At 32.9% G+C, this 24,305-nt stretch overlaps 3 protein-coding genes and 1 long non-coding RNA gene across 5 annotated transcripts; 1 reads left to right on the top strand and 3 right to left on the bottom strand.

The window, feature by feature from the left end:
• Positions 1–14,249: 14,249 nt before the first annotated feature.
• On the bottom strand, positions 14,250–17,252 carry LOC112279332 (PRA1 family protein A2). The gene is made up of 8 exons (XM_024513678.3): positions 16,957–17,252; positions 16,410–16,589; positions 16,069–16,109; positions 15,827–15,905; positions 15,488–15,574; positions 15,106–15,191; positions 14,817–14,888; positions 14,250–14,701 (listed from the first exon to the last, which is right to left on the bottom strand). The coding sequence occupies exons 2-8, from the start codon at positions 16,565–16,567 to the stop codon at positions 14,598–14,600; spliced, it is 627 nt and encodes a 208-aa protein (XP_024369446.1). The 5' UTR covers positions 16,568–16,589; positions 16,957–17,252; the 3' UTR covers positions 14,250–14,597.
• On the bottom strand, positions 16,957–17,942 carry LOC149989521 (uncharacterized). The gene is made up of 2 exons (XM_090248875.1): positions 17,677–17,942; positions 16,957–17,398 (listed from the first exon to the last, which is right to left on the bottom strand). Exons 1-2 carry the CDS (start codon positions 17,680–17,682, stop codon positions 16,958–16,960), a joined length of 447 nt encoding a protein of 148 aa, XP_090105001.1. The 5' UTR covers positions 17,683–17,942; the 3' UTR covers position 16,957.
• A 668-nt stretch (positions 17,943–18,610) lies between these two features.
• LOC141045190 (uncharacterized) lies at positions 18,611–20,609 on the top strand. Its single transcript, XR_012217161.1, has 2 exons — positions 18,611–18,748; positions 19,217–20,609. It is a non-coding gene; the product is annotated as an uncharacterized LOC141045190 (long non-coding RNA).
• LOC112279331 (uncharacterized) lies at positions 19,206–20,696 on the bottom strand. Of its 2 annotated transcripts, XM_024513677.3 has the most exons (3): positions 20,491–20,696; positions 19,526–20,334; positions 19,206–19,344 (listed from the first exon to the last, which is right to left on the bottom strand). In XM_024513677.3, the coding sequence occupies exons 1-3, from the start codon at positions 20,694–20,696 to the stop codon at positions 19,247–19,249; spliced, it is 1,113 nt and encodes a 370-aa protein (XP_024369445.1). In that variant the 3' UTR covers positions 19,206–19,246. The 2 variants fall into 2 exon arrangements, with proteins under 2 accessions (XP_024369445.1, XP_090104999.1); XM_090248873.1 differs by having other exon boundaries at positions 19,311–20,334.
• Between the last annotated feature and the right edge of the window lie 3,609 nt (positions 20,697–24,305).

The raw sequence follows: 24,305 nt of genomic DNA, 5'->3' as shown, positions 1-24,305 counted from the left end.
CCCCTGTGGTGTTGTCAACTCTGCAGTTCATCTTTGCACACCGTTTTTTTGTTTTTTTTTGTTTTTGTTCCTTTGTGTTTTCATATTCTATATATATGAAACAATTATAACATATATTGTTTGATCACGCACATTTTATAGTATTACTAGTGCACATTCATACAAATCACAACAAAAACAATACAGAATTGTAACACGGATTGCAAATCAAAACATTAAAATCCACACATTATCACTGCACGCTTCATCGAGATAACATGTACACAGCACAAGGTATAAATAAAAATATATCCACATATGACGGTTATTCCCATGAGCTACGAACCCTGAAGCAAGTCTCCCATTCTAGAATGATTTGCACACCACCGACTTAGTTGTTCTTCAGATTCTTCCAACAATTACGTGAACTGTCACTGAAGGATGGACGCCATGCTAGTGCACAACGCAAGTTAGGAACTGGGTCTCTGCTTTGGAGTTCATAGCAAGTCTACATTTTGGTGTTTGTTTGGTTTAGAGTTTTCTAACGCTAGCAGTGATCCAGGCACAGTTAGTCAGACGCAGTGATCGCATTGTATCACTGCATCAGCTCGTCCTCCTTGTTTCACATTCTTAACCACCAAATATGAGATTCATGACATGGTTGCTGGACTGGTATTGAAGGTGAAAGAGATGGTCCGGGGAGCAAAGGATTTGCTGTGCACAATCTGGATCTTCTTCACCACATTCTTCAGTCCTACCGGGATTTTCCAGCTAGCTCTGAATCGCTCAGGAGTCGTATCACAGCCTTCGACTACGTGACGAAACAATCCAGGGTCTACCATGAGATTGCATCTGTCCTTGGCAGAGGTGATGGCAACCAAGTAGTTGACAAGCTTGAACTTACTGTGGTGATCACACTCTACTTCCCCTCCTCGAAAACCAACGATGTTACCTCTACTGTCGGCACCTGCAGATCCCCACCCAGCTCCACCACCTTCAATGTTCTGTGTCTTGCTTCGATACTAAGACAAAGTGGCATTGATAAGCCTGATATGGACTGGACTGAGAACTGTTGCTTATCATGTATGGATAGAAAAAAGCTGTACTAATGAAGAGAGGTAGTTGTGAGGCACATCGAAGACATTGAGATTATTATTGTTAATGATATTGTTAATGATACAGAGCAAAACTTGATAATAGAGTATGTAACTTCTATTAGACATAATGTAGAATGGGGGGTTGACACCACTTGGCCAGTTGACAAGTTATAGCCACCATTTGTTGGTGGTAATACCATTTAGCTCCCATAGCCTATTCAACTATCATGTAGCCTAACAAGACAAATCTCCATATGTTAATTGGACATCATTGATTGGGCTAGTTGTTTGTCTGTTTTTACTAGAAAGTCCATATGGGTAGACATTGGACTAGTACTATAAACCAGAAGTTCATTTTGGCAAGCAATTTTAGTTTTCTTCTCTTCACTTATTTGTACTTCTATTCTAGTAATATACTTCCTCATACTTTATTACATGGTATTGTATTCCTATCTTCTCCATGCACCTGTTGCCCTTCTTCCATAAATTGGACAAATGCCCTAAATAAATCATGGACACCTACCCCACTTGGTAATGCAAACCCAGGGATTTGATCTCCCATCTTAACTTCTTGAGATATTTAGTGCCTTAAGGCTCTCTCAGTGGAAGCACCAATATGTCGGAGTAGAGAGAATTTGCCTCAAGAAAGCGTTGGGCTTCTAGTTGCCACTAAATACTCAATCAAGTCTATGATATAAAAATACCAAGTTATATATATAATATTTTCTCTTTTTCGGCAATTACATCAAAACACAAGCCCAAGTACCAAGAAAACACCCAAATATATGATAAAGATCTTAAAACCTTATATATCTTTATGAGAGATGTTTTTCCAACTTCAACAGTCCATATCTCATGATCGGACCGTCCAAACAACCCTAAGTTTTACATAAAGTACTGATATACTTTCAAAAACTTCTACAATAAAATTCAATGACAAGTTCGTTACGGATCTTGAGATATTGCCAAAATCCTAACAGTAGCTTTAAACCCTAGCTTACATACACTCGTGTGCTAATTTCTTCATATCTCACAAAATAAGTACTCAAATACCATGAAAATTTGATTTATAGCTTTTTAAATTAATAATTCACACTTATAGAAATTTTGAGCCAAAAATTTGCCAGAAACTCAAGATATGGCTCCTAACATTACTATCAACAAAATGACTCATTTACTGCCTTTGAATTACATGTGCTATCTTCAATGTCCTATAACTCCTTCATCTAGACTTGGAATTCGTCAAAGAATATATGTAAAGTGTATCTAAGAAAAAGTTCTCTCCAATTCTAGTTGCCGATCTTTCATTGCTCTTAGTACGCATATGTTATGCTTCAAAGAGTGATAGTAGGTACAAATTTGACACATTAACTTTGAACATCTATATCTCCTTCAAAAAAACTTGAAATCATACAAACACTTCACCCAAATTATACCCAAAACCCTGAACTTGCTGAACTTAGCCTTCAAAGCTCGAATGACTTCGAAAAAGAAACCCTAATCCCTAATAAGGCCTCGGGCAGCCTCCTTGAAGCCCATTGGGCATAGCCTTCGACCAATAGGAATGAAGATCCCCATTCCTTGCCTTCATCCAACCATGCCTTGCTTTCATCTCTTCCAATAAGCCTCTTACTAGTTAAGATTTTCTTCTTTAGGCTTTAATCTCCTCTCAAGGCTTTATACTAAACATTTAGGTCTTATAATTTTTTTAAATGCTATAATCAATATAGATAAAATTCAAAATAAAGTTTCTTAAATCCACTCTCTTTAAATTAATCTATTAACCATTCTAATATATATCTAGATTTATTGACATATAATATATTTTGATTAATTTTTACATACTGTAAATAATTACAATACGACAACGTAATTAAGAATAAACTATCAAGAATGTAAAGTCTTAATTGGCTATTGAAAAGGGGTAGTCGAGATCATCTTGCTAAGAATGGACTATCAAGAACTAGAATTTGGATTAGCGAATTGAAATCTTTGTAGATCAAGACTTCAAATACCAAACTTGAAGGAATTTAGGGAGTCTAACAAGTCCAACAACTCCAAGGACTCCAAGAAGATTTACAAGTTAAATTTTTTTAAAATTAAATTGACATATATTTACCAAAATTAATATATCTTATTCAATTTTGAGAATTTAAATTTAGAATTTTTTAGAAGCATTGGTAGTACCATAATACATACCTCTATTTTTTAAAAAAATTAAAATTTCTATAAAGACTGAAGTAAAAGGCTATATAAAAACATATTGAGTCTCACATTGATTTTATTTTTATTCCTTCTAATTTTTCTTTTCTTTGTTCTATTATTTCTTTTAACTTTAGCATTCTCATTGTATCATAGCAATGGAATACCTCATCATAGAAAAATTTATCAAAGACAATTAGCACCTCTATAAGGAAAGGATTAGATTTATTCTAATTAATAAGGGATTGTAGAAGGTTTTATGTAGTAAATATAAGAAATCCATAAGATCATCCCTAGATTTAGCTAAATTGAAAAAAAATTAAAAGATACAAATAAGCAATCATTATTTATGATTTGTTAACATCTCTCTAGTTTAGAATTCATAACAATAAGCAAAGTAATAAGCAAAGATGCTGCATGAAAGAGTTTGAAAGAAACGAATGAGATTAAAAATATGTCAAGCCTATTATTTTTGATTTGCATATTTTGAACTAAGCAAATAAATAAAGGTGACAACATCGTCATATACATAAACAAATTATAGGAGATGATTGAGTAACTTTCTTCAATTGAAGAAAAAGTTTTAGGAACACATTTTATCTTGACATTATTAAAGAGTCTTCCAGAATCATATTATATCCTGGTAGTATCATTAGAAACATGATCTCTTGCCAAGTTGACATTAATTATGATCTCAGCTCAGCTATTGCAATAAGAGTCTCGTGACAAGAATGTGAAATTGACCTTTGAGGTACCGTTGGCTGTAGAAAAAAAATCTAAGCCATATTCTCATACTCATATTCATACAAGATCTTCACATGATCATGAAAAAGATACCAAATTTAGATATTTTGGTAAGAAAGATCACTATAAGAAAGAATATTAAACCAAAGAAAAAGATAATAAGTCAATAAAGTTAAAAAAGATTTTTTTCAAAAGAATAGGCTAATATAATAGATAAGAAAGATAAAAAAGATGATGAATCTGTCTTTATAGTTGTGTTATGTAGCACTATAAATGATAAAGAATGATACATTAATTTTGGTGCTTCTCAGCATATGACAATAAAATGAAGTTGATTTTTAAATTATAAAAACTTACAATAAGGCCCTAAAGTCTATTTGGGAAATGCTATTGGACTTGCCATTAAAGAAAAGAATAAGATCTCTTTTCAATTTCCAAAAAATATTCAAAAAGATATACATGACATCTTGCATATTGAAGGATTTGTCAAGAATTTGCTTTATATTAGCAAAATTTTAGATCAAGATTATGAAGTCAATTTCAAGGCTAATATATGTCTTATAAAATAAAACAACACAATCATAAAAGGTACTAGTCATAGTAGCTTGTACAAGCTATTAGGAACTTTGGATGAAGATAGAAATACTTCTCTTGTTACAGAGACAAAATAAACTTTGAACAAGGTTGATCTCTAGCATCAACGATACGATTACCTTGGCATTTTAGGCTTGAAGAAGCTACAAGCAGGTGATATGGTCACTCGTCTAGATATAAGCAAGAACACAAAGTTGGAGTTTTATAAAAGATGTGTTTATAAAAAATAATGCCATAATACTTTTTCAACAAAAAATAATTTTTATGTAACAAAATTCTTAGAATTGATATATTTTGATGTAAATAGTGTTACAAAGATACTATTTCATGAGGGAATAAAATACTTTGTTATTTTATTGATGATTTTTTAAGAAAGATTTTTATATAATTAATAAAATAAAATTTTCAAGTCCAAGATAATTTTAGAATTTTTAAGGCTCTAATTGAAAAACAAACTAGCTTGAAGATTCAAAAATTGTATACTGTTAAAGGTAGAGAATACACATCTAAGGCCTTCAAACAATTTTGTGAGCAATATGGCATTGAAAGATAATTTTTGATGCTTGAATAAAATGGAATTATAAAACACAAGAATTGGACATTATTTGAGAGTATGAGCTACATGTTACAATATAAAAAACTTTTGAATGCATGGTAGATAAAAGCTATCAATACTACAATGTATGTTCTTAATTGAGTTCCTATTACAAATATAAAAAGAAAAATACTTATAGAAGTTTAGACAAGTATAAAACCTTTAATACAACACCTTCATATCTTTGGATGTCATGTCTATGCATATTTTTCAAATAAAAAATACACAAAATTTGACCCCAAGAATAAGAAATATATATTTTTGGGCTATATTGAGGATATTAAGTATTATAAAAGCTTTCAATTATACTCCAAACTTTAAATTTTTGTTATTTTCTTATTTTATGATAATTGAGCATGTTAGATTAGGATTTATATAAAACACATTTAGTTTTATAGAATTTTTAGGATTGTAACCTTTGATGCTATAAATCATAGCCTAATTCCTTGAGTTAAGTTAATTAGAATCAAAGTGATAAGAGTGAAAATATTATAGAAATTTAGTTAATTTCATAAAATGGTTTTTTAAATACAATGGTGAAATTAGATTTACCAAAAAATATTTTTTGACCACTTACAAGAGCCATCAATCTTAATAATGAAATTAGCTCTTGGATAAATAAAGGCCATAGATCTACATTAGGGATCTTAGAGATCAAGGGTGGAGATGTGGCCGCCCTCTCAAAAGCCACCACTAAATTTTATAGGAGTGGCTTGGTTTTCCAAGCCCTTTTTCTCTACTCTTTGATGAAGGACAAAGTTATGCCAAATTTTGGCCTTAAATCCTAATCTTAATTTCATTTTGGATTTAAAATCTCATTGTGAAATTTATAAATATGTGTTCATTAATTTTGAGTAGGAATGATGGTCATTGGATTCCTAAACATACTTCATTGTGGTAGATAGTTCCCTCGGCCTTCTAGATACTCTAAGGATTTCAAGAGCCTCAGATTTCTCTTAATTAGTCATTTAATTTTTTGAGTTAAAATGTGATTTTTTTTTGTTTTATTTTTTGGTGTTAGATTCTCAATAAGATAAGACTCAATTTATTTGGATTAAAGAAAAACTTTTATGAAATTTTGAGTGTAAAAGGGTCGGCTACCTTGGCATTTTAGTTCATCCACTTTTGGAAATGAATTCCTCACTGTTTCTTAATTTTAATATTTTGAAATTTTAGGAATAAGTGCATATTTAAGCTAATATTTTAATGGCACAAATTTCATTGAATTTAAAGTCAAATTGGATTTTTGACGAATTTTTAAGTAGAGGGAGGTTTCTTGCCACAGTAGTCTACATTACTCAACTTTGAAGCAGCATTTCTTGTGGCTTAGGTACTGGATTGAGTTGAATTGTTTTGAAGTAGAAGCGCCTTTAAGTTAAATTTTCTAAAACTAAAAACAAATCAATTTGGAGGTAATCAAAAATTTTAGAAAATTTTGGAGTGGAAGGAGGTTGTTGCCCTCAATTCTTAGGCATTATCAAGGTACCTTCGCTTTTATCTCTCTTTAGTTCCATTTTTACTTTTATTTTTATATAATTTATAAATTTTATATTTTAAATTTGGATTTTTAATTTTTAACTTTTAACCTTTAATCTTTTCTCTTTTATTTTTAACTTTTGCTTTTAATATAAACTTTAAGATTTTTTTATTATTATGGATTAATAATAAGAACTTAATTAATTATTTTTAACATCAATTATTTAAGAATTAATAATTTATAAATTTAAATTATTTATTTATTTATTTAATCTAAATATTTATAATTTTATAAACATACAAATTTTAATAGAGTCCATGTAAATGGCCTTGAATGGTTTGTGAATGATCAAGTAGAAACCATATGAATGGTTTGAATGATCTAATGGCATTTGAGTAGACACCATGTGAATGATGTTGAAAGAACAACTATAGGTCATGAAAATGATCTTGAATTTAGTGAATTGAATAATAAAATAACTAACTTCTCTCTAATTAATTTTTTTCATCTTCATTATCTATCTCTTTTGTTATTTTTCTTATTGAGAGATATTGTGAGGCTCTCATAAGTTTTATTTATCTTCTTCTTCTTCTTTATTGTTATTGATAAATTAAATTATAAGCCTAATAAATAAAATATTTAAATAGATATCATTTAAATAGTCTTGAAAGAATCTCTCGTATTTAAATAAAGTTCATAAAAATAGTCTTAAAAGACCATAGTAAATTTTATTAAATCTTTTTATTTAATATCAGTAACCATTGCTTGGAAGGTATTAAGTTAATTGAATTACAACCACCAAGATTTAAATTAACTTAGCAATTATATAGTTGGAAGTTCCTCCAATTCCTCCAATTCTACCTTAAACTTGTTGTGTGGTATCAATTTCATCAAGTGGTGAAATTTGGGCTCATATACTACTATTTGTATGACATTGAAAATAGCTCTATAATTAAGAGCCAAAATATTAAGTTTGTTGAGTGTGAAGAATCTAAGCAAATGGAAGGAACTTTGGAAGTTTTTTATTGATAAACCTCAAGAAACAATAGTTAAAATTGAACCTATAGAGACTTCATCAAATTCAAAAAGTAATAATGATACAGTGGAAGATTTGGATATTATCATAGGTCACCAACAACTAATTGTTAAATCTTCATTTTCAGATCGAGATATTCAAACACACGCTCAAGCACTTAAACAACAATGTGTGGCTTTAATTCCACCTCCAATTCCACCTCCACCTCCACCTTCATGAACGATGATGCATGCAAGAGCTTGACTTTTGGCATATCAAGGAGCAACTAATAAATCAACATTGGCTTGGATTTCTTTCAAGTCATTTATATCTTCAGTATATATAGCATATGCTTTTTACACAAGCACTAAAGAACCAACTACTATCATTGAAGCTATGAGAAGGGATGATACTTGGAAATAGAAGGAAGCAATGGATTCAAAGTACTAGAGTCTTATTAACAACAAGATTTGGACTTTGACACAATTATCAACAAACAAAAAATCAATTAGTTGCAACTAGATTTTTAAGATCAAATATAATGCAAATGGATTAGTCAAACACTACAAGGTAAGACTCATTACAAAAGTTTATATTCAAAAAAAATATATTGGTTACAATGAGACTTTTGCTCAAGTAGCAAAAATGACCTCAATTCATATACTTCTTGTACTAGCTATAATTAAAGATTTAAAAGTTTATAAAATAGATGTCAAAATAACATTCTTGAATAGAAATCTGAAAGAGAAGATATATATGGACCAATTAGAAGGCTATATATTAGAGGATGAAGAATGATTGGTATGTAAATTTTCTAAAATTTTCTATGGACTCAATCAATATCCTAGGACATGATATAAAAAAATAGATGATTTTTTTGCCTCACAAAGTTTGAAAAAAAGCCATACTAATCCTAATATTTATGTATTATAGGTAATTGATAGATTCTCCATCATCATTACACTCTTGGTGGATAATTTAATGTTTGTATCTAATAACAAAGAATTTTTCTTGAAAACAAAGAGAAACTTAGCTGAGAGATTTGAGATGAAGGATTTTGAAGAAATCTACTATATTTTGGGTGTAAAAATTATGAGGAATCAAAAAATTTATATAACCTACATCAATCACCAAAAATATGTAGAAAACATCCTTGAAAGGTTTGACATAAAAGTTTATAAATCTTTAGCTACATCTTTGGATTCTAACAAGAAATTGTCAAGAGACATGAATCTAAAAATTCTTGAAGACATTAAAACAATGAAAGAGATTCTATACCAAAATACAATTGGTAGTTTAGTCTAGGCAATGATGGGCATTTAGGCTGATATTTTCTATTCAGTGGGAATTGTTAGACAATACATAGCAAATCTTCGTCCTTAACATTGGATAGTGGTGAAATATAGTTTATAATATCTTCAAGGCACATCTTATCATATACTACAATATGGTAAAAGCTCTTCGAGTTTACAAGTACTTGGTTATTGTAATGTAGATTGTATATGAAATATTAATACACAACATTTGACTATTGATTATACATTCTTATTGGCTAGTGGAACAATTAGTTGGAATAGCAAGAAGCAACCAATAGTTGTATTATCTACCATCAAAGTAGAGTATATGGCTGCAATTCAAATTAAAAACTCTTTTTAGCAAGCATTTTTAATTCTCTTCTCTTTACATAGTTGTACTTCAATTCTAGCAATATACTTCCTTATATTTTATTACAAAACTATGCTCAACGTTGGTTAGAAGTTGCAACTATATAGATGAGAGATTCATTACAACAAATCTTATCCTATGCTGAAGTAATGAATGGCATTTTGGATATTCAATCGTATTTAAAACCATAAATAATAACACCTTCATATCCTCATTCTGCATATTCTAAAAATCAATCAGCTTGCTTTACAAAATATTACCCTAATAAATTAAATTTTAAGATTTACAATGTAGTTTCAATAAATAGTAATATTTTACTAAGAAGCAAATTTATCTACTTAGATTAGGAATGTTGTAATTTAATATGAATAGTTTATTTTTTTCTTCTAATATTATACTTTATTTAAGTATATCTATAAGAATTAAATTATATAAAGATACTTACATAAAAAAAATATAAATACTTAAATGCTAATAAGCTTTAATATTTAAATTTTCTTTAAAAAAATTATAAAATTTTAATTTAAGAATAAAATTATAAAACATTTTTAGCATGTATTAAAGATAAAAATTAATTCCAAATATTAAAAAATATTATGAATAAAATATAATTTCTATAATTTAATTGCAATAAATCAAATATTACTTACTATCTATAATATTATAGATAGTATTATTATAGATATAATAGAATAATATCTCTTTGATCTTTAAGAGCTAAGGTGCTATATAAAAGGCTAAAAATATGTAATACTTATTATGTATTCTATGGTATTAAATAATTAAATAGATAAAAATTTAAAAGAATAATGTACTCAATATTACAACATTAAAGATGTATTTAATAAAAAAATCCAAAAATTATATGTATACATGAATTATAAGAAATATATAATAAATTTATAGGAAAGAATAAAATGTCTATTTGAGCCAATATACAACATATAGATTAATTAAAAAAATACAAAAATATGTTAACAAATTATTACAAGATTTTTTAATATTTAATATTATTAATAGAATCATCTATATTTTTATTAAAAAATAAGATAAACTATTATAGATATATGATGATTAATCAATATATATATATATATATATATATAAATTAAATTAAAATATTTATTAAAAAATATATTTATAAAGATTTAATTAAAACATGTTTATAATCTTTTTATCATCAAAACAATAAAGAAATATTTGAAAGGAAAAATAAATAATTTGGTAATAATTTATGACTCTTGGATTTAAAAACATATATAAACTTCAAATTTAATTAATTATAATATTTGAAGATAATTTGATAAATTTTCTTTATTCATTAGATATCTTTTATTTAATACTATTTATTTAATATTACTTTTACCTAATATTTTTTATCTAAAATATATTATTTATAATTTATGCTTTTATATATTAGATTTCATGGTACATATTGAGAATAAATTATGTCAAAATTATTGTATATATCTATTCTTAAAAAAATACTAAAATATATATCATACTATAAGTTTAATGATTTTTTAAGAATATTATTTAGTATAATTATTAAGTCAACTTAAGAAAAATAATTTATACAGATTTAAAAAAAATTAAAACTATCATTTGAAAGATAAAAAGTTTTAGCAATTAAAGATATTAATTAGTTTTAGAATTTATAAACTTTTAAAGGATTTTTAAAAATTACTATTCTAAAATTGAAATTCTATAGATAAGATTTTTTTATGAATTATTTTAAATAATAAAGTAATATTATGAATGAATAAAAAATACTAAATTTAACTATGAGAATATTATATCAATCCAAGGCTCTTTTTTGCTATAATAAATAATTCATAAAGATTCATTTTGTAGCCAATAAGATAAAGATCCTTGGTGCAAAACTTGGATTTTGATAATTTTAGCATGAAAGATAAGCTCTAAATCATAATAATATGGGCTAAATTAATAATTTAAGTTTTGGTGTATGTTAAGTTTACAATTATTTTTTTCGAAATAAAAGAAGTAGTTAAAAAAGTTGAACCACAAAAATAAGGTCGATTGATTTAGTATTCTTCATTATTATAAGTTCATTTGGTCTTATTATCTTATCTAATTTTAAAGTCGAATTTGTCAATTAGATTAAATATAAGCTATATAGATTATTGCACTAATTTAACATAATTTTGTAATTACATTTTTTTTTGTAACAATAAAAATATTCCATATTTTTTTTATCTTTTAATTCTATTTGATGCTTAAATATATATATATATATATATATATATATATATATAGGCATTGGATCAATAAACATTTTTAAATTTTTTATAAGATTAAAATAATTTAATTTAAATTAAACTATATTATTATTTTATTAAAATTTTAAAAAATTGGTGGTTTTTTTTTTTAAATTATTAATATTCAAATGTACAAAAAAATTATAATCAATTATTCTATTAAAGAAATTATAATGTCTATCTTTAAAATTTTATATATTTATATATATTTTAATATATCTTATAAAAAAATAATTTTAAATTTTAAATTTTAAAAATTATCATTTAATTAAATTAGCATCTAAAGATTTATAAAGTTTATCAATAATATTCTTATATATCAAAAAAAAAAATTAATTTTTTGGAATACAAATATATTAAAGATAAAAATATCCATATAAATAAATCATAATTTGTATAAAAACATACATATGAGTAAAGCAAGTGAACAATATATCATTGATCTTTTTTTATTTTTTTGCAAATCAAGGCTTATTACTTATATCTTTGTACTTATATTATGTCAAATTGAAGGATTTTATAGAACTACAAGATTCTAACTTTTAATTTTTTATGTCATTCTTGTTGAACCATTTTTTTACCAAAAGAAATAGTATTATAAACTACTTATAAACTACTATCTCAAGCATCTTTTTAAAATTTATAAATACTTTTTAGAAACTATATCGATTTCATAAAGCTTTAAAAATCTTTACAACCTCATTAAAATATTTTTCCGACATCGATGCAGTCAACTCTTTTGCAAATTAAGAAAATCCTTAAGATTCACAAATCTTTGACTACCTCTTGCTTGGATGCATATTCTTGCTATTGATATATGTGATTGTCGTTTTACTTATTTTACAAATTCTTTTCAAAATAAACCTATAGATGGAGATTTGAATGCAAGGAAAGACTAACTACATGAGCTTATATGTTAGGGTCACACAATTAACCGTATTTCGAACCACAAAAACACCAAGGAATACCACAATGCTTTCTTCCACTAATAATAGTCCTTCATCAACTGATAACAATAAAGTGCAACCTTGCACTCTCTCAAAAGACCACTCAAAACACACATATATTCCCTCCAACACTGAAAATAATAGACTTCCACTCCAACCAATCTAGCTTCATACAATTTCTGTAATCATAGACTTCTTCTATCGAAATATATAACTCTCAACAAACAATGGATCATTATCTTCCATCCATAATCAATCTTCACAAAATCTGATAACAATCTTCCAATATCTTCTCATAATAATTCAATCACATAGTATTCCCATTACATACTCAATATCTTATAAATTAATCTCTGATTTATTCCACAAATTCACTTCACAATAATCAAAATCTAAAACAAAAAAATAAATAAAAGATAGCACCAAGCTTATCTCGGCTCATGACTATCATAGTCTAGCCCTATCAAAATCTACTTCAACTGCTATATACTTACCCTTGAAATCCCAAATTCTAACAGTCATTCCCTACTTAACAGTTTTGCACAACTAATTCAATCATCTGACCTACTAAATTGACTACCCTAGGAATAATTAATCTACTTTATCAATAACTTACAAAAACAAATTTCTACCCATTCTACTAAATTGACTATCCTAGGAATAATTAATCTACTTTACCAATATCTTACAAAAACAAATTTCTACCCATTCTACAGTACAATACTGGAAATTGAAACCCAAATTACAAGTAGAGAAAGAGAAACCGAAGACAACATCAAGTGATTCTCTGTAATGAATTACATCCCCGCTGAATTACATCCCCACTGAACAGTGTTTTGTTGGAATATTTAGAGCATTTTCAGAGCATATGACATTCAACGTTCTGAGGAAATCTAACCGCAACAATATTATGTGTATTCCTCTAGCTTTCTTTCCCCGTTTAAATGCAAGCACTTAGCTCCAAAAATATAAGTCTTCCGACTCAAATTCCAGAAATAGGTCTTTTTAAAAACAAAAATAATCACTTATATTTGTAGGATACTTTTGCAGAACATAGGATAGAATCTGAATTGTAAGATTCGTGTACGTAGTTGAATACATTTCATAGAGATTGAAGAAAGACACAGCTGATGCGAATAAGTTGGATGTCAATTTCTCCACTGACTTAAGCCAGACACAAACATAAAAATCCGGACTGCGAGAGGTGATGCCATTCATTGCTCCTTTGCCAAGCGACTCTTCAAAAGAATCCGATGACGGTACCGCCACCACCGAATTTCTCTTCACAACCTGCTTTGAATTGAATACGAAGCTTGTATAAACTCAGAAAATTTAGAACGAAGCAACATAAAGAAGTCCGCAAAAGTGAACAATTCTAAATAGTTCGAAGATAGAGTCTACAACCCGATTCGAGCTGCATCTTAAGTCTCCACTAGACGACCAATTTTCGGGTGCAAAATTGGCACTTTTGATTGAGAGAGTACGGTGGTCATAGTAGAAACTTGAAAGGGTATCACCTGCAATGAGATATTGTGAATAACGCTAAGGGGTCCACAGGAACTTATTCAAATGAAAAATTAAGTGAGGAACGTATAAAAATAATATAAAATAAACGACCTTGCACTAACTGATTGAAACTTCCGGAACAAACTATGTCTAGGAAAGTTCAATTTCTTGAACCAAGATCATATTTAAAAACCTTCGTTGACACAATGAGTGTATTATAGAGATGATATATACCAAGACCCTTAATTGGTCTAAATTGGAAATAAAAAGCTCACAACAGATGATCGAGCTGGCCAACTTAGTGTAAAATAGGTGAGTATTGCGAAGGCTATTCAAAAGACTGTCATATTAACATCAAGAAAAATCCCTTCACCAAAACCGAAGCAGATCACGAACCCACTTTCTTGAGAGAACCTCCTGTGTGCTAGCGACTTTGATCAACTAAGGAAAAAAGCGAATATACAGATAGTAGTTTTGGTGCCATATTGTGTATGCTGCTACATTTCTTTGTAGCCCTTCAAGACATCACGAATTTCTTCCCGAATTCGGTTAAGGCGAGATTTCACGTTTGGGGTACGGAAACTGGCATGAAGTATTGGCACTGCGCATGAACAGTGAACAAAGAGTGATGATCAGCACCACAACTCGATACAAACTAAGTGACCATACGCATGCAGTACAAAATAATTTAGAGGATACATAGGAAAAAAACTTACGCGACAAAGCAAGAATAGAAGCACCACAAATAGTCACAACAGCTGAGGATTTCCACCATAGTAGGGCGCCAGCTGCTCATGAGTACAAATGTCAAAAGCTGAAAAGGAGCAGAGTGCACTACTTTGACAACACATTATCAGACACAACTTTGTCTGTACTTGACTTGACAAGAACTTCATATATTACTTTTAAAAACCAAACACAATACAGATGAACCTCAAGTCAATCAAAATGCACTATAAGATGGGCAAAAATTTAAGCATTCAAGTGTTATATGGTCCTTCATACCAGACGCCAAGATGGTTGCACAGATGCGGCGATCTTGGCCACAGATGTAGATAGTGCGATTTCGGGATTGACCACGAGGTTTATCGCTGCGCAACCATCTATTTGTTAGATACTAGCAACTGGATGCATATTTGTGAGGACGTGAAACTCCTCTTTGTGAAGAAGCGCTACCAAGAACAAGAGTGGAGCCAGATTACCGTACAACATTCTAAGAAAGTGTTATGATTTGACACAACAAATAATGAGAGAATCTTGCCATGTACTAGACAAAGAGAATGCTCGGATAATCCTCATTAATTGAGCATGCATTGACAGGGCGTTCCAGACAGATTGATCTAACAGGGTTGACAATGAAGAGGGAATATGGTGTAGGAAAACTCACTTCACGGGTGCCCGTAGTTTGCGTCCGATAGTAGGAGAAACCTGGCTAATTCCTCTCGTCAGCTTTTCGCTGAGAGTTATTGCGAAGCTAGAAAATTCACAAATCATATAAAATGTTAGGAATAAGTACAAGTCGTAAGCCTCACAAAGATGGAATCCCAATACCCCGAGTAAAAGTGAAAATTATATATATATATATATATATATGTATATATATGTATTGAAAATACTGTGAGATCTGCGTTGAACGAGATATGAATTTTGTGATTGTCATGACTGGCATCCAATGATCAATAAAATAATCAACATTATAAACACAACATTTGCTAAAATTGCTTACCTATCATTAAAACACGCAACACTGAGGCCTGTCAAAGTTACAGCTCCCAGCGCCAATGGATTTCGTACAAAGGCAAGTACTGGAAAAAGAAAAAAAAAAAAAGACGCAGTGTTTGATCAAAAAAGCAGGGTCAGCACATATAGTCATATTCAAAACAACAAAAACCATTCGCATGTCAGGAAATGTACAGCCCACGTTTAGTTTCACTCACGACTACAACGCAAAAAACCGTAAGAACTTACCAAAAACGGAACCCGCAAGGAGAACATAGTTTGTGCGGTAACTGCAAGAATACGAGGATCTCGTCCAGCATGTCAGTGAATTTTTCACCTACTCTCAAAAATACTGCACTGGGTATGAGTTTGCAGAAAGGACATTAAAAAGATAAGACTAATTCGAGGCTAGGACACCAAACTCAAAAAGATTGGAAAACTAAGATTCAAAAAACAATGCTATTGCTTCACCGTCAGGGGAGATACCATTGAAACTAACAAAATTTGTCCGACATCAAATTATAAGATGTCGGTAAAAAGAACTCATGATAATAATTTGCTACTCAATCTCCACTTGCCAGGTAACTCACTAGTAGAGGTTACATCGGAGACGCCCTTCCCATTTGGAATCGTTTTTCGGTGCGCTAAAATTGCCGAAGAATTCTCCCAGCGGGCGCGGAGGAATAGACCAATCCACTTCCTTCAATGCATCCACGAGATCCTCAAATGTCACATCGTTCCAATCCATTGTCCGATCTCTGCACTTTCTTCTGCAAACACCGCAACCACCAAAGCTTTCTTAAACGATTAATCTGGCATCACAACAGCAACATCAAAACAAGATCGCTCTTCTATTCCAAGTACCTCACAGCCTATTTCCAATGTTCCTCGGCACATACTCTCGACTCAAGTTTAATGTCACTACATCCTAAAACCTCATAAACTACACAAAACTTTCTTGCGAACAACCAAGTGACCTAATTCTAAACCAAAGTCCACAACAGAAATCTCGTTGGAAAACGACGTGCAGCTGCTCTGCTCTTATAAAAAAATTGAAAACAAAGAAACGACAACATTACGTTCATCTACTACCTGATAAAGGATAATTCCATCAACAGAGCAAGTAAGAGTATCAACCTCAATTGAGAACGAGAAGTTGTAGAAAGAGAACGCGAGGTGATTGGAGATCAGAAAGCTGAAACCACGATCGCGGCTGCATTTGAAGGAAGGTAAGCAACTCGACGCTGAACCTTCCGCACCCCGGTCCGATGCCTAGCTCAGCCGTTGCCGTAGACAGCGAGAGGGCAGAATGACGGGGCGATGGCTTGATGAACTCGTCTGTGCGTCGTCTGTGTGTCTGTGCTCTTCTTCTTCGTCTTCTTCGTCTTCTTCCCCGCCCCGCCCCGCCCCCGTTCCGCCATAGCTTCCTTGCTTGTACGCAACGGAACGGCATGAGGGGCTCCAGCGTCGGGAACTTTCTCGTCGACAGGATCGTTGACATATGGACGATACCTCCGTGGACGTGGACGGAGCTCAAGTTCTTTTTCGGTCCTGCTGATGTTGTTCCCTGAAAGTTCCACTGCAACGTTCACATCGAATGAATAGAATGATGTATTTTTCGCTACAATATGTTCTAATTTGTAGAATGATACATACTGAAATAAAACTAACATACGTCTTTCTTTTAATATTTTAAAATTTTATTTATTTTTTATAACGTTTCATATTTTGAATTTTACCAATGGTTTGAAAAAATGAAACAGAATGTACAAAAAAATTATTTTCAGATTTAGACGTGGACGACGTTCATGACGTGGGTCGAGGCGACACAGACAGAGGTTTGAGTTCTCTTCGTACCGACATACCATGCCACCTTTTCTCACACCTCAAGCATCATTCCAGGCGTGCTGTGCGCAATCGTATGTAATCTGAGTTTAGATTTCGAAGGAGAATGACTAAACTGGGCTACCGCAACCCTTTGAACCCAGGTTCGAAATACAAAGCATGAACCAGAGCAAGCTGTGTCAGCCAATTTGAGAAAAGAAGGTGGGGTTGATAAAACAAACCGGTGTGGACAACGAGCAGAAGAATAGGGAGGGAGGGAGGGAGGAAGCTGGGTCCGGACGAAACAACAGAAGGTGTGATGAGATGATCATAAACAAGAGTGAATGCGTTATCCGAGTTCAACGCCACCGCAACGAGGTGGACATTGACCGGTTCCGCTTGACAACATCACCTTCAGTTTGACTGATCAACTGCCATCATGTACGTGGAGGCTCCAGCCAGCCGCGTTCCTAGAATCGTGCTCAATGCATTGTTAACATTTTTGGTGGTTTGAAATGCTCTTTGCTTTCCTGAGAGGAGGAATCTCGGGCAACGGGTGCTTGCCGTGACCTTGACGCTGGCCATGAGAGTGAATCGATGAGGTATGAGCGAGAGTCAAAGCGTTGCATCCCCTACTTATCTCTGTCGCCGATTCATATAGTTATGAAATGCCTCGGACGTTGTGAGACGAATTGGTTATTTGGATGACCATAATGCTTGAATAAGACGAACCCAGTTCTGGATTTTGAGTGCCGGGAGAAACAAACGCAGTGCAAAGATATACACAAAAACAACGCAATTGAAACCAAGTCGTTGTGAACTCGGCACACACGAGAACCTTGAGCATACATAGGAAAAATGAATTAGCACATGTGTGAAGTGTCACGGTTGTCACGATTCTAAGCATGAAAAAAGTCTACCCGTGTGGCAGAGGACACCGAATCCTCGAACCTCCTACACCCGCTCATGCAAATCGAACCACTGAAAATCGCCGCAGCGGCTTCAACCTGCAAAACACAAACCGGTCTCTTTTTCTTGTCACCAGCCATCTTAAATTGGACCTCAGATCCCGACTAAGATTGTAACGAGTAACTTTTTGGAAATGGTATGTATGTCTTTATCGATTGTTTGATTTCTCATATCAAAAATGAAATTTCCACCTGTAGACGTATGTATAGGCTTAAAAACATGGAAAAAATGGTAACAATAATAATCACAATCACGCAGATCGATTATGCACATATAAATTTAGCAGAGGTAACACAGTATTAGTTACTGTAAGTTTATAAATACATAATAGAGGTGCTTAGTTGAGGTAATACTATATTAGTCACCCCGACGTCTCCGTCTTTTGGAAAGACCTTCATCCTAATAGAGGCAGGAGTGTATGACCAGCTGTTCACACATATACATTTATGTTCCACAGCACCTGACACGGGGTAAACCCCGCTAATAAGGAAGAAAAGGTACAGCACCTGACTTCACATACTAAGTGCATAAAAGATAGATTCCTTTATACTTCCTCTCTCAACCAACCATGGACACCCACATCTTGATCTGGATGCCCGATTAGGTATGGATATTCGGCGAAGACCCCGGAGGATCATTCATCACATAGGCGGCGAGTTCCATGAGGCATCCAGTTTAAACCTTCACCCGTAAGCCAACTACCATCCCAAGGTGCCGATGCCGCAGGAGGATCTGCAAAAGCAATAGCAAAAGCAATCGCAAAAGCGTAAGACACAAGTGGCACTGCTTTGAATCCACAACGGAGGAAAGGAAGAAAAGGGGAAAAGGGCCGAGCTGTGCGAGGACTCAGTTCTAAGCAGAAAAGGAAAGGCATTGCTGATGAGCTTGCCGAAGTATGGGAAGGTTGTCTGACCTTGACCAAGGATCGGACCGGCGAACACGATGGATGGGTTTAAGAAACAAGGGTATTGCAGATAATCTGCGCCCCACAGATGGCTAGCTGCGTTCAGCCCTGTATCTCCCGGCCACAGCGTCTCTTCTTCGCCTGTCACCGGATCGCGTGATTTCGACGATGCTGTGCTCTGGGACAAATTCAATTCATCGACTCCCGTTCCCTGATAGGCGAGACAGGAGGAGCTGGTGGTCGCATCAAACTGGGGCGGAATCTGGTCGAAAATTGGGGTGAGGAAACTGAATTCTTCAAAACAGTAGTCTTCCACCGTCAATTCTCGAGATGGTGAGGCGGCATCAAAAACGGTCGGTTCAAAGTCCACATCACACTCTTGGATTTCCTCGATCTGGTCGAGGATTTGATTTGGATTCCCCACCTCCGTGGGCGCGAATTGTGCAGCGTACTCCTGGCACCTGCGCTTTATGAAAGTGGTTGCCTCCTTGAACATCGATGTGGACTTAATGTCCGAGAGGTTGATGGTATCCGGGATCTGCCCAGAATATTCATCCAACTCCTTGCACGGCAGGTTTGGACCCCTCGGTTTGTTGCATCCCAGGAGTTTTCGTGCCAAATCCACTCCTCGAGCTGCACCCTCCTCGGTGTAGAAGGTGCCCAACCACACCTTCTTGTCGACGAGTTTCCACTGTTGCACTCTGATCTCCGAGACCCATTTCTGCAGATCTTGCCGGAATCGTACTCCGTAGAATCTAGAGCTGCTGACCTTTTTGCGCTTCGGAGATGACTGCGCCTCCACGGCTGCACCTCTCTTGCTGCAAATTGGAAAGGAAATGTTGAAGCACTATTCCTTGGTAAGAAAGACGAGCACGATAAGAACCCAAGTTTGCCAAGCGTGTTTGAAGATTGATGGATTATGATTTTGTATTGGGACAATGAAATCAAATTCTAAGGTAGAGAGATATACTTACCGTTTCGTAGGACTACGGCCATTAGCAACAGAGGTGGAGGTTACAGCCTCCAGATACTCGCCATTGACTTTAGACGGCGAATTGCCGTGACAACACGCAGCCCTACGGCATTGTCGACATTTTTCCTTTGCCGTTTCTTTGGTTCGCATGAAATCCTCCAGGGCTGAGTATCTTGTTGCTGGTGCCGATGAAGAGCTCTCGACCATCTTCAGGAAACAGCACAATATTGGCAAGGTTTGTGAACGGGTTGTTCCAGACCTTGCTCAGTCGGCGGTCGTGTCGAAGAAAATCGAAATAATAGAAATTGGCAGGATTTTGTTGTCCCTCTTTGGACAGGCCTGATTTACTGTCGACAATCTAGATACGCCACGCACCAGGAGCTGATAAATTGATGTTGAACGCTTGCTGTTCTGGCTGACTCAAAGTCCATGCTGCTTGGTAGTTTTCATTAACTCATACCGTTACGATTATAGATAATAGTTCACTGAAATTGTACTTCGCCTTCCACCCTCACCGTTCTTCCCTTGCAGTTTTTGTTCGAACTTTCGTTGATATATTACGATGAATCTCCTTGCCCCTTCTCTACTCAATTTTAAGCATCTAAGAAACCCAAAGTTTGACAATATAGATTCGCTCTGCCACCATTGTTTACATGAACACTACTGCAAGCGACTTTGTGTCAGTGTGTCGAACTAGTGGAATGGCTTACCAGCAAATTTAGAAAGCAAGAATGCAACTCGCACTGAGACTCTGATCGATCTCAGACGGAGATTATAACGTTTCTGTCAACAGCTGACCCCACCAAAATAGTTTAATGCATCGAATGGAAGTTGGAATCATAGCCTTTACCGATGATGCTGCACTTATAATGCCCGTGGCTACCATAATACAAAAGACCAGCATTCAGAGGAGGCACTGAAGTAAAATTAGTTACTAGCAGTTGTCTGCCCCAATTGCTGCCCACACAGCTGGTCATTGACGCTTTCAAAATCAGGTGCTGTGCTGAAGTTTCCTGAGGTCACAGGCCTTAAATTGTGCTGCATTCAGTCTGTTGGGGGAAGTTTCTGCATCCCTCTACGAAAGACAAGGCGCAGCATTCCAATGCACTGGCTCGTTGAATGGCACAACACAAAATGATGGTCGAATCCTGAAATGTTCTACCTGCAATGTAAATTCCAATCTCACGAAGCAACATAATCAAAACCATAAATTAATGTCAACAAAGTAAAACAACCAGGATGAGCTCATTAGGCTTCGGCAACGTCGAGAAAATTGGACCGTGGCGGGGGGTTACAAGTTTGGCACTCCGAGACTACAGTTTGAATTCTAATCAAAATTTCAACACAAGATTTACGATGCAGATGCTGGCACATTTCGCAGTTGTCCTGATTCTGGAAAGGATGACATTGCGTCTTGCTGTTGTAAAAAAAAAGAAAAAATGAAAAAATTGTGGTTCTCGAGCTAGAACTGGCCGGTTTGCTTCACATCATAGACTTCGAAGGATCCGGCGGGTGGGGTTTACCTTTTGGAGGAACGGGATGTGCATCACTCAAGTTGAAAAGTATTGGAAGTTCATCATGCAGACACTGATGTTGGCATTTTAGAGAACTTACAATAAAAGAAATTAAATGCACCATGGAAATCCAAGCCTTTTGTGCATTATGTCAATTTTTTTTTTGAGTTTGAGAAGACTGGCTCCTTTTCTTGCAGATAAACTCTTGAATCAACTTGAGCCATGGCTCTTGCTGTGTCCATGTCCATGTCCATGTCCTTAATTGTAATTCTTGTTTTGGAGCAACAAACTAGGTGGGTGGGTGGCACAGGTGAAAACCTATCAAAAGTTTTGAGGGATGAGGAGATGGGGGATGTGGGTTTTCTCTGCTGTTACCATGTCCATGAAGAGAGGAAGAACTTGTTCCCCCACACAAACCCCCCCCCCCCCCCCAACACACACACACACACTCACACAAATTCTCCCAAGTCGCATAGGGGGCTGCAGTCAAGTGGAGGGGTGTGGCACACTCACCACCATCACCACACTCCCATGGTGGTGGCCAATGTGGGTACACATGGGCTTTCTCTACCATGACAGCAATTGTGTCTCACTCCAACATGTTCGATACATCAACATTGTATTTTGCAAGACTGTGCCTGCTATTATGCATGTTCACCCCCAAATTATACACAAAGCAGTTATCCATTGCCCACAGAGAAAACAACAACTGAGTGGCATGTGTATCTATGCATTGGCCATTGTTGCACATTGAATGGATTTTCTACAAAATAAACCAAAACACAATGTATGAAGTCTTCACCTGATATGCTGGATTGCTTATTATCATACTTCCATTGTAGAGTTATAGTTGGGAGCTGTTTGAAAGAGAGGATCCTTGACCAGAGGAGTGATACTGTTGTGTGTTCATATAGCTTTTGTAATCATCAGTCTTGCACTGGCAGCCTTGTCAACACTCCCATGATTCACAAAATATTTAGCAGGAATGAATATGTGGATGCAGTTTTTGACTGCTAGAAACCAAATTAGGATATTTACAGTCACATTTGTTACTTGGTCAGCCTTGGTGGTTTTTGCAAACCATAGGTCAACTCAGGATGTATACTGCCAGCTCTTTGCAGTCAATTTTTTTTCTTAATTTTTATACATCTCACCAACTTTGGAATGATGTGAATGACTGTGGCAGACCATTGTGTCAGGAGATTATACTGTAAAATACATGAGGGTTTAATGTCAATAGAAAGGTTAAGTTTTTAGCAATCATGTAGAAAGTCTTCAAAAAAATAAAAGAATGGTCTATCTCAAAGAAAGTAGATATTTTTTTATTGGAAAATATAATAATAATTTCTTTGAAAAATAAGATTTTCACAATTTTTTTTTATCAAAGATAATTATTTTATGTGAAAATACGTTATTTACAAGTATATAGTGCTTCTACTAGATTTACATTTAAAAAAACCATACAATATTATTTGAAGATAGAAAAAATTGAGCTGATTAAATGATAAACATACATGGTTAAGATTTATGGTTTATTCATTAAAGATTATTTAATTTAAGAGTCGTAATTAAAAACTAAAAATCACATTAAAATATTTTAGTAATTTTAAAAAAGTATACTAAATTTTTTTAAATATATTTTTTTATCTTTTAAAATTTAAATTTTACTTTAGTTTAATTTCATCAAGCTAACTTAAATTAAAATTTAAATATTTATTTATTTTTTAAACATTATATTAATATTTAATATTTTTTTGGTGTTTTTATTAATATATATACATATATATATATATATATATATATATATATATATATATATATATATATTTAAATTCAAACAATGTAATGTTTCTTATTTATATCAAAAATCCATATATTTCTTTTACAATTCCTGATATATTTTGTTATTCTTTTATTTTAATAAAACACTAGACAAACTACTTAATTCAAAAATTTATATTATTTAGTTTTTTAAATTATAGTATGCCTTCTATAATTATTTTTATTATATAGGATCTAAGTATTTTGTTAAATATATATATATATATATATATATATATATATATACAATATTCATATATTCAATTATTAAAAAAATTGAAATTTAGATAATGATATATTATATTTGAGTGTGTGTAACTTAAAAACATAATTTAGAATTAATACATAAATATAATAATTTAAAATAATATATAAGTTACATAAGCATATATTATCTAAAAATGATCTATAATAAAACATGTACCTTGATACTTAAAAATATTATTTTATTAACTTTAACAAAGCTATGGTTGTTTAATAA

Source organism: Physcomitrium patens, chromosome 3 (assembly GCF_059467195.1).
Source record: "Physcomitrium patens ecotype Gransden chromosome 3, ASM5946719v1, whole genome shotgun sequence".
In the NCBI taxonomy this organism is placed as follows: Eukaryota; Viridiplantae; Streptophyta; class Bryopsida; order Funariales; family Funariaceae; genus Physcomitrium; species Physcomitrium patens.
This window is presented reverse-complemented; position numbering and strand designations above follow the sequence as displayed.